The 11,588-nt window shown below is 37.5% G+C and overlaps 2 protein-coding genes across 2 annotated transcripts; both read right to left on the bottom strand.

Annotated features, from left to right (window-relative positions):
* Nucleotides 1-431: 431 nt before the first annotated feature.
* Nucleotides 432-5,326, bottom strand: slc25a55a (solute carrier family 25 member 55a). The gene is made up of 10 exons (XM_023954940.2): nt 5,187-5,326; nt 4,476-4,566; nt 4,069-4,194; nt 3,770-3,825; nt 2,592-2,682; nt 2,389-2,507; nt 2,057-2,252; nt 1,799-1,953; nt 1,628-1,703; nt 432-1,524 (listed from the first exon to the last, which is right to left on the bottom strand). The coding sequence occupies exons 2-10, from the start codon at nt 4,493-4,495 to the stop codon at nt 1,365-1,367; spliced, it is 999 nt and encodes a 332-aa protein (XP_023810708.1). The 5' UTR covers nt 4,496-4,566; nt 5,187-5,326; the 3' UTR covers nt 432-1,364.
* Nucleotides 5,327-9,348: 4,022 nt separating this feature from the next.
* On the bottom strand, nt 9,349-11,340 carry tshba (thyroid stimulating hormone subunit beta a). The gene is made up of 3 exons (XM_004068796.5): nt 11,226-11,340; nt 10,944-11,140; nt 9,349-9,950 (listed from the first exon to the last, which is right to left on the bottom strand). Exons 2-3 carry the CDS (start codon nt 11,103-11,105, stop codon nt 9,672-9,674), a joined length of 441 nt encoding a protein of 146 aa, XP_004068844.1. The 5' UTR covers nt 11,106-11,140; nt 11,226-11,340; the 3' UTR covers nt 9,349-9,671.
* Between the last annotated feature and the right edge of the window lie 248 nt (nt 11,341-11,588).

Consider the following 11,588-nt stretch of genomic DNA (forward strand, 5'->3'; position numbering starts at 1 on the left):
AACTGGACAATCCCTCCCATCCTCTCTACAAAGTGGGGGTCTAACTGAGAAACAGCTTTAGCAGTAGCCTCCTACACCATCGCACAGTACAGGAAGTCATTCCTGCCATCAGACTCTACAACTCATCTGGTAGAATTGTGCTCACAAACTTACACTGAAGAATCTTCTTTGGTGAACTCCAAACTTTAGTTACATTTACACTAGGCTCATTTGTCTCCGACTGCAGTGTTTCTTCTTTCTGCTACAACTTAATTTCCCTATGGGGATTAATAAAGCTCATCTTAATCTTTAACAGTTGAAGTACATCAAGTATCGCTCCAGAAAAGGCCTACATGATTGACCTTGATGGCACCCCAAGTGTTCCAGTTACCAGAACCCTGATCTACACTGAGAATGTAGCCTACGGAGATGAAAAGAAACCCAACATAGAGGTCAGTCAATAACTGATTTAATGTGTGCGTGAATGGAGTAACAAATGTCCCTTCAGAACAGTATTCAGGTTCCTTTCACATTATCAGGATTTATTTATGGGAGGTCTAGACTGCTGGCTTGAGGGAAACTTGATCTGAAACTGTTTAAACCATAAAAAAGTGACCCATGTTGTACACAAAACAACAAGAATAATTATGTCAGTTCACAATAAAATAACAATTATTTACAGAAAAGATCTAAAAGTAGCATTCTGTAGTCCACAAATATTCAAATATTAACGACCTATTTTAGAAAAAAAAAAAAAAAAAAAGGTTTTCAGTAAACCAAATGACAGGATTCTGGAGTTACAACAAGAGATCTGAAATCTGATCATTTGTTCAACTGGAAATGCAAAAAGTAATCAAAAATAAGATACAGGATCCTCTAGAAAACATATATCTTAGTTCCAGGTATAGCTATGTATAAAAAAAAAAAAAAAAAAACTTTCAGATTATAAGTCAGTAATAAAATTTAAATATCAAAAATACAGTTTGAAGAATCTTAGGGTTTTGAAATTAAGAACTAGCACACATCAAATATAAAAATTGAGATAATATACGGTATATGAAAATATGTAAAACAACTTAAGCCTCCACTCGCTCAGAGGGAAACGAAAAGAATAAAAAACAACCAGCTGTTTGGGAACAAAAGGTTGACGCTGCAACGGAATCCCCAAAAACAGGAAGGCCAACAGTTTCAAGTGCAAACAATGGCCTCGGCCAAGTCAACTCAATCACTAAATTGTACATGTGCAACTGTGCTGTCGAGATGGTACAGTCATCAAATGATGGGTCCTTGCATCCAGAGTCTTCCTGGATGTTTTCGATGTAAACTGATTGTAGCTGCCCGTTCTCCCACCAGGTGCTGTGCACGGCGCGTCAGCACATTTGGTCTCACGCAGACAGCCGGCTTAGAGGAGCGTTGTTCAGAATGTATTCACCAACGCCAACAAAGTACATGACTTGTGCAATTCCGAACAGCGGCGCGATGACCAGAGCCCGGCAGCCCGCGCCTTTCAGGAATGCAGAGGGCCCCTCCTTCCGCATTATTTTGCTGTTGAGACAGGGGGGAGGGGGGGGGGGCTTTATTTATATACATGCACAAAAGGGAAACTATGCGTCTATGTCACCAGCTAAACACAAAAGTAAAGGCATACCTTATGCAATCCACCACTCCGCTGTACGTTTCCTCACTGGCACCTTTGTTCAGAGACTGCAGTCTGGTCTTCACAACTGGAAAAAGGAATTGAATAGATATTTTCAACAATCGAGCGCTCCCATTTTACCCTCAAATAGCCCTGACCTAACTAACGGCGTGAAAAACGTACCATCACAGGGGTTGACAGCCACGGCGGCAGTCGAGCCTGCGACACAGCCGGAGAGGAATGCCCAATAGAAAGGCGATGACTCATCCCGGCTGGGTCTGCCCAGTTGGTTCAGATTAGCGAACAACGGGAAGTAAACAATAGAAAAAGGAACATCCCTGCAAGAAATGTGAAAAGTTATTTCAGACTTTGAATGCAAATCAACAAATACAGACAAGCTTGAATTCCCCTCAGTGAACAGAAATAAAGGATTCATCTTACCTCATGAGTGTTGCCCCCAGACCCCTGTACAGGCCTTGGATGCCTTGCGTCCGGAGAAGATCCTTTGCGATCTGTGTGGCAGATACGGTCCTCGGAGCAGACACCACGTTTCCAGAGTTGTAGGAACGACTGAGAACGGCGTTTGTGGCCACGAGCTTTGTTGGCGACATGATGATGGGTTTTTGCTGCTGGGCCGCTTTGGAATAAATAAGTGTATTTTAGATTCACGTTAATATTGCAAAACTTCATGTGGACGTTTTGAGGTCTCACTGGGGTTTCACACCAAGCCACGTAATCTAGAAACTTGTTCAAAAGGTCAAATGTGCTCTTACCGAGTCTGCCTGCATCCTGCAACTGAATTTTGAGCATTTCCATGGGAGTAGTAACAATAACCTGGCACATTCCTGCACCACACCCTGCCAGCATTTCTTTGAAGACTGTCAGTCCCTTTCTGTCGACAGAAGGATATTTTAGGATCATTTACTAAGAACTAAACACTCCTACTTTTTAGGAATACTTGACAAAGCGCTCTTACCCATTCTTTGCGAGGTGTTGTCGAAAGAGGTCATTAGCAGCCAGCTTGATGGCCTTCTCTGGGGTGACCAGGGTCAAGTTTACTGCAGCACCTGAGACAAATAAACGGCTACAGTTAGCAACAATGTCATATTAGCTGTTTTATTCAAAACCTTTAAGTAAAAAATTTGACAATTTTATTACAACACAAGAACAATAGTCAACTGTGTAGCTAATTTAAGGACAGGACAAATACTCAATTTAAAGCAGTTTCAGTCATAATGGTTTAGGATTATAGCAAATAAAAAGGAAAAAAAGATGAGAGCAAAGTAAAGAACAAGCGAAACAAGACAGAACGAGAGATGACATTCAGTGAAATATTCACGCCAAATTTATGACTGAGTCAGTGTTTGGTAACAAGGCCCAATTTATAGAGAACATTTAAAATAAATGCCTATTAAAGTTAATAAGAACAAAAAACAGAGGATGAATGAAGACAGGTTAGTGAGGACAGACCAACTTGTTCTATAGACTGTGTGAGCAGACTTTGAGGAGTCTCACAAACTCATCTCTTTGGCCATTTCATCCTCAGTTACTTCACAACAGATTTATTTGCAAAAAACACACAAAGTCTGCAGGAGCACAAGCCATAGTCGGGGGGGGGAATGACAACAAGTTGACAGAAGAACAGCAGGACAGCAGAGACGTTATTGACAAGAAATCTGATGACAGAAAGAAACAGATGGCAAAACAAAAGACATGTGCCTATAGTTTAAATAGAGCAATATTGTAAGAACCATTAAATGATTTGCCTCCAGCGTGGCTGCGCCTTATCGGCTAGCCTGCAATATCCCAGGGGACCCAAGTCTGTAATATGAAAAACACAGATGCAACAACAGCATTCCTCATAAAAGAGAGACCACAACTAGTGGTCACCATTCTGTGTAGGTTTAAACCTGTCCTTAATTCAACAAACATCACATCACCATTCTTTCAAATGAACCTCATTTTAACTTGAAAGGTTATTGTGACTTTAGATGTGTAGCCTTAACACACAATTTGAAATACAAACAAAACAAACTGGTCGGTAAAGATGAGAATGTACCCAATAGCAATGGCAAAAATCATTAAATCTTTTCATACTTGCAGAATATTTTCCTGCTTAAAGCTGTCAAATATGCACATGTGTAACAATCTTACCTCTATACATTCCAAAGTATCCCTCTGATCGAACTGTCTTGACAAGGCAGTCCATCCTAAAAAACAAAATACAGAATTAGACTAAAAACAAAGTTACAACGGAAAGAGTTAACAGGGAAAGACAGTTGTCATAATCCAAGTCAGGAATGTCCTCCTAAATCCACACACTGATCACCACACCATCCGTGCGTCACTAAGGACTTACGGATTAAACAAGGTCATAGTAGCTAATGTCAAAGAGAGTGGGCCAGTGGAGTGCTGCCAAGTCTGTCAGTCAGGAGACACTCAGAAATACTTACATGTTCTTGTAGATCTGCTGCCCTGGTCTCTGGTTCTGCAATCTGGTCTTTGCCAAGTCGATGGGAAAGACACAGGTGACCCCAACAATGCCAGCGATGCCGCCATTGATGAGTTTAGCTGGGAGGCTGAAGAGACAGAAAAGGTTTGACTATGTTGGACATAAATACTAATAACAAAAAAAAGAAGGTTTCAATTATAATTCTATTTCTGGATCATTTACAAAACCTGTAATTTCTTAGATTGTTTTTTTTTTTTTTTATTTTTTTTTTTTACACACAAAATAAAAAATTAATTTGATTCAAGCAAGATGAATTAAAATACTCCCCCCCCCCCAAAAAAAATTGGATTTTTAACCATTTAAAATTAAAATATTATTGAAAGAAAACAGCTAAAATAAATAACTTACCTGATTTGCTGCTGAGACATGATTGCTTTGACACAACTGGAGGCAAATGGTTCAAATTGTTTTGGGTTCCGACAGTTTTCTCCAATCAGTCCTACAGAATGAAAGTGGGGATAAGTTAGAAGAGAGACTCCCAGGACGCAGCCGTTTGTATACAGAGCACCCATCCACAGCACAGCCTCTTATGTGCTTTACGGTCACGAGGAGATGACGCGGCCTCATCCCCTCGATTGCCTTTGCAGTGGGCGTGGCCTAGTCCAGATAACTACACCCTCGCAGAAGTTCCCAGAAATCTGATACCAACCTCGCGCTTCTAAATTTAAGGCCCTTTAACGTAGATTAAGTTTGAAGTAAAACTGTGTTAAACATAAAATCATATTTGCAAATCATATCACTTCTTCGTGGGGCATTCTTGGACAAATATTGTATTGCCTTCTAATATCTGTAACTGAAACTGTTTGAAAAGTTAAAGTATTTTGAAGTTTAAAAGAATCCAAAGTAGTCTAAATGTACGATATTACTAAATGCTTTGACCCGCGCATATTTCTAAAAACGGTTGGCTCGTGCGTGTCTGGGAGGTAAAAAACTCAGACACCCATTCTTAGCAGTTTTGACAGTCAGATGCGGATAAAACGTAGCATGAAGCCAAAAAAATCACAATAACCAATTTCCCTTTGAAAAAAATCTCAAGCAAAACCTTGTTCGTTTACTCACCAGAAAACTGTCCTTTGTTTACGTTTGTAGTTGCTTTAAAAAAAGGGGGTTGTTCTGTGAGGTATCTTTAGAAACCTCGCTGCCAGCTCAAGAAGAAATGAATAAAACGACTGGAAATTTCCATTGGGTTTTAAAGAAGGGGCGGTGGACTGTTACATCCAACGACCAATAGTAAAATCACTTTCCTGGCAGCTGATTGGATAATAGTCCGCCACGCTTTGTTCCTGTTTAACAAGAGATCTGTCAATCAATCCGCTCTGTGGAGACCCGGAAGTTAAAACTGAACCAGTATTGTTCCGAGAGCTCACATTTCAAAATCCATGAAAAGAAAATATTAGTCATCTGCTTTTTAAATGAGAAGATTAAGTGAACTTTACATTTAGATCGTATTAATCATTTTAAAATGCAGTGGACGTAAATCTTTAAATGCTTATTTAATAAACTTCAAAAAGTCTATTCTAGAAACCCGTGGCTGCATTTTGCAGACCAAGGCGTAGTTTAACGCCCGGTATAGGTACTGGCGGGGTAAACGCGTCGCTTACTAAGCCCACTGTATGTAATTCTTCTTCGTCAATTCAATTGCCCTATTTTTCTTGTCATTTTACAAGTTTTCACGTGCAATATAGTGACATGTTTACTTTTTTTTTCATTCAAGCAAAGGGGAGTTATTTTGATTTAAGGATATGTACACTTCTGCTTAGAGCCCTTTTTATTTATGGCAACAGAACTGGAACAAAAAAGTGCAACTGAACAAAACTGTAATGTGTCGGTGGCGAACGAAATGGCTCTCTTATCTCATAAATATATCTCAAAATTTGCCAGAGAACACAAATGTCGTCTCTTTTTCCGTCTATGTATTCCCTGTTTCTGCTCAATGGACAAACAAACCACCGTCCTCTGCGTCAGCGCGTTCACAGACGCAGCAAGTCAATGAGCCGGAAGTCGTTCATTTTCTAGATAAATCCTGGAGATGATTGCCTTGTTTGATAAATATACACGCTGCTCAGACGTATATCGCTGTTCTAGTAGACCAGGGGTGTCAAACTCCTTTTCACCGAGGGCCACATCAGCATATTGTCTGTCCTCAAAGGGCCAGTTATAACTTATACATGAAACTGAATGTAATGAAAAATAAACGTAACTACTCCTTAATGTTAAAAAAATCATTACTTATTTAATTAAAACGTTTTAAAGTGTCAATTACAGTTGCATAGAAAACATGTTTGCTTGTTACTCTAACATAAATCCTTTTAACTTTTGTCCACTTATTAAAACCCACATAACTCCATTAATGAAAGATCAAACTTAATAAAGAAAAATAACATAAAACTGATCTAGAGAACATGTATTACACGTGTAACATATTATAAAAGAAAGGCTGCACACAGCCTTGCATCCAACTGATGGTTTGATGACAACAATTTTTCTGCATACACACATAAGACCTGCAAACATTGAATAATTGCAACAGGAGCTACACATAAATAATATGTTATCAACTAAAGAAACATTTAATTTTAAGAAATTAAAAACGTTTATGCTCTCACGGGCCACATGAAATGACATGGTGGGCCGCATGTGGCCCCCGGGCCTTGAGTTTGACACATGTGTAGTAGACAGTTGCAGGCATATCCAAACAGCACAAGTATGAACTAAATCCGTGATTTTGGATACGACTGGTGCGATGCCTGAATCCCTTGGCTCTAAACCGAACTAAAAGAGCCGGCTTCTTCCTGGGAAATGTTTTTTCAAACTGTCTTTCTTTCTCTCTTTTTTTTTCTCTTCAAGCTGCTCATAATTAGTCAATACGTGTTTATGCTGAGCAGGGGAGCGGTAGCAAAAGCTTGTTAAATGGAATAGAGCACCGGGTGCAGCAAGAACAGACTACATCAACACAAAAACGTACAGACATGAGTGACATTGGAAAAAGGAGCAAAATCAAGAACCACTTCACTTTAATTGATTATGCAAATAGAGAATTTAGAGAGTCTGCAACAAAACTATTCCATCTAAAACCAGCTCCAAAAACCAACCTGCACCTGAGAACTGAGAGAATCTTCTCAGGATACACTCCTGAAGAAGATAGATTAAAATATTGCACGTGGAAATTTATAAAATGCATAGAAAAATTCAGCAATTATTGCAGATATGAAGAAGATTCACATGATACGGCGGGCGGAGCGCAACGTGCTTAACGCCGCCCATGTAGAGCCACACCTCAGTCTGAACACCGAAGCCAGGGGCAGTTATTCTATTCTATTCTATTCTATTGTGAAAAAATGGTGTTATTAGTAGGGCACTATATCAAAGTGCTTATAAAGATACAAAACACATTCTACCTTTTCGTGTTACTGTATTCTTTATAATGGTTACACTGTACAGTACCTCGATCAGATTGCAACAAGTTTTTAAAGAAACATTGTTGCAAAGCGTAGATTAAAACTAATTACATAAAATTTAAAATTCTTTTTTTCTTACATCTAGGAATTTAGCATCAGAATGTTTGTTATATTTCTGGGTTAGTGTCTTTAAATATTTTTAAGGCATTTATTTTTTATTGTAACCATAAAGTTTAAAAAACAAACATTTACATTCCATGTGCTTTTAGTTGAAGACTAGCTGTTTTTGTGAGTGTTATCTTGCTGATGAGGGACTCTCACATTTTCTTTGCAGCTGCATTAAAAAACTGCTAAAGGACAACTTCAACAAATGGAAGATTCCTATGATGTTAAAAATGCAGTCTAGGTTAAATAAAAACAACCTTTTCTAGGAAAGTGTCAGCCGAGTCATCTGGAAAGTTACATGAAGACAGATAGGTTTAGCTCTGTGTTTTGAACACATTCCAGAGGATTAAGAACCTGATTCCTGCATAGTTTTCTTGTGACCAGAGGCTAAAATGTTGTGCAACCCTGGGTGGTACCTTTCATAATTTGGGAGAGGCAGCATGCACTCCTCTTTAGGTCATATTTAGTATATTTTTTACAAATAAGTAAAAATTAGATGATATCATATTTTAACACTAGAGCTAATAAGTAAATAGAAAACGTAGGGAATGGCATATGACAACAGCAAAAATCTCATTTTAATTTTCATCCCATTTAATCTCTTTCCAGCATCTGTTGAAAAAACAAATATAAACCTGTTTGTTGTGCAACTGCTTTTTAAAAATATATATTTTTGGTCAACAGATACTAAGGGTTAACATTAAAAACTCACCGTTTCCAGCAAAAAGCAAACAAATACACACAAAAAACAACTGAAAATAAATTGACCTTTCAAAATAAAAGAAAACTGGTGCTTTCAAGACCTTTTAAAAGTTTCATAACTCCAAAGATAAAACACTGTTTGCTGTTTTCCAATTTATTGTGTATTTTTTTATTAATCTTTAGATAATTGTTTACGTTTTTAGGGGCTTTCTTGTCTATTTAACCTTGCCACTAAAATGCAAGACATTGTGAGTAAAGCCTTATTCCTTTTTCGGGACAAAGATGTAAAAATGAACTAATGAAATACTGTAGTAGTTTGTGGTAATACTATCAGCTGGCTGTCTGGTGTCAGGTCCCAAGGGTTTAACAAGGTCAACTTATATATGTGTGCGTGTTCATGACACAAACTTCTAAACCAGTTTAACACTCGTTTGCCAACAAGATAAGTTAACAGATGTTTTTTTTACTCTACTTTAGTTTGAACAAAGTCTGTCAAAATTTGAGAGCCTGCTGACCAACATATGATACAAAAACCAATGATTACATGAACGAACTGAAGAGAATGCGATATGATGAAAGGGCAATGTCATAGGGAGTCATGGCAGATATTTTTTCTGACTAAAATACCAGGCTATTAATACTTGCAGCTGTCCCCCTGAACTCCCTTTGTGGACAGAAATGATTCACATTAATACGTTTTAAAAGTAGAGGTAAAAAAAAACTCTGAAAAGGAGTCTAGTGTTGGTGAATTGTCTTTAGAGTATGTCAATTCTCCCCCCTTGACCAACAGGTTATAAAAAAGTGTTTTGTCAACAATCATGTTCTTTCCAGAATGACTAGGAATCCAAATTTAGCAGCAGGAGGTGACATTGTGGAGAGACACTGGATTAAGGTTTGCTTGTAGTAAATAAACGGCACAGGATGTGATTAAGTCAAGAAAAGCTTAGTCAAAGAGCTTTGATTCTGCACGTTTAATTATAGGTAACATTCAAAGAATCCCTTTTAAAGAGAAAATATTTGGGAAAAGATAGTGAATACATTGTGAACAAGGAATCATTGTAATGCACAAAAAAAAGGTGACAAGAATTCATCTCATGGTTATCTGAGAAGCTATTTTGCTGCACAATAGGCCACCAAAGTCATTAAAGTACAGGTAAGCAAGTTGTAGTTGCAAAAGCAGATACATTGCAAGTATCTCTTAAAAGTTTTTTTTCTGTCATTTTTCAAGACATCATTTTAGGTTGACAAGAAGGACAACTTGAGAAAGAGGACCAAAGAGTCAAAACAGGATCATATAGGTGCTCTGGCCTGGATATGGATGGACTAGTCGAACTGGTTTGGTACACCTCCCTCCGCCTGTGCTGGCCCTATGCGTGCACTCATCACTGTCAGTCCTGCAGGCACTACAGTGGCAGCTGAGTGCCACGGGGTAGGTAAAAACAGGATTGGACTCAAGGGGACAGCCAGGCAGGATAGCTGATCGGTATTCCACCTTATCATATGTGCAGCCTCTCTGGATAAGGAAGCGTGGACCAAAAATGTCCCTCATGTTGCTGTCCTGCAGGATATACATAAGGGATAAACAACAATTTACATATTGCTGAATAAGAGTGATACATTTCCATTTTATACTTTAGAGGCTAAATTTCCAACATCACAACCACATAGTAGGTTACGGAATCAACATGTCATTTCTTTTCTCCTTCATTTTATTTGTATTAAGGACAGAACGAAAGCATTTTAATAGAAAGAAAAGAAAATTAACTTAATTAACTTCAGATACATAAAATTTAGTCAAGATACACATGTATATTTCAGGAGATGCATACCATTTTTGCAATATATGTAAATGTCTATTTATTACACGTTTTAAATTTAAGGTCTATACAAGCAACCTTTTTCCTTTTTTTTGCTAAATATCTATGAAATTATGTTTGCTGTACTACTTGACGCAAAAAAATGAAAGTGCTGCAAAACAAACAATTTGTTAGTGATCCAAAATTAAAACAAATTCTAGTTTTTATCAGGTTTGCAAATACTGGTATAACAGACAAAAAGAAATATTCCAATAGGTTAAAGGAATTAAATCAAGAAAGAATAAAAAACCACACATCTTTTTTTTCTCTTGAGAGAGAGAAAAGAGAATATATTAAAAACACACACACACACACACACACACGCACACACCCACACACACACACACACATTTTAAACGTAGCACCAAAAAATACAAAAAGGAGTATTGGTTTCAAACAAGCACCTAATCTGCAAGGTTTCAACAAGTGTTATATTTGCTTATAGAGGAAAACTGTTAAAATTGTATCTATTTACTGATTTTAAAACAGTCTAAAGATACCAATCACATCATCCTGTGCAAACAAAACAGTTTCCAAAATGTCATATTTCTCATAAAGTCATATTAACAGTCTTCTTTTTTCAGAGTGGTCAAAATTGACAGTGAGCTTTAATGCCTAAATGTGTCTAATTACAAAAATAACACAAAGTTATTTTCATTTGACGTTGGTTTGACAAAGGATAATTACATACATACCCTTGAGTAGCAAAACCCTGTGCAGATGGTGGTGTTGACTGCCACACAGTAGTCGCATTCTGGCTTCTCCACATACAGTGTAAAGTCAGTAGGTAAACACATTGGCACCACTGGAGACAGCAGCAGGAAAAGCATCCAAAAGGGGAACAGTACAGTGTTCATCTTAAGAGATGTGTTTGGCTTAACTTGAGTTTAGCCTGCAAAGAAAAATGTAAAAACAACATTAAATAAAGCCTACAAATTTATCTTCAAAGCCTTTATCTTCAAAAATCAAAGATCCACCTGTTTAAAGATCACTTTAACTTGCTGGTGACTGTAAGTCTGACTATCTAGGCTATAGAGTATTTATTTGAACATCGCAATAATCCCCCTCAGCCTCAACTACGCGTTATCTTCAATCTGTGACGAAAAAGGTCTCCTATTGTTTCAGTCCATTAGGTGTATTACATGAATTTGTTTAATGAATTTTATATAATGAAGGATGATGAAATAAACATTTTAATCTGCCAAAGGTAGTCAAGTCATTTTCCACTAGATGTCACAAAATAACAAAAGAAAAATTAACTTCCTTTTTGAAAGTATGCATGTTTCAAAAGGAGAAAATAAAATTTTAACTTTTATTACCTTTTCCAAAACAAACACATC

Source organism: Oryzias latipes, chromosome 5, assembly GCF_053564925.1.
Source record: "Oryzias latipes strain Hd-rR chromosome 5, Olatipes_Hd-rR_3.1".
Lineage (NCBI taxonomy): Eukaryota > Metazoa > Chordata > Actinopteri > Beloniformes > Adrianichthyidae > Oryzias > Oryzias latipes.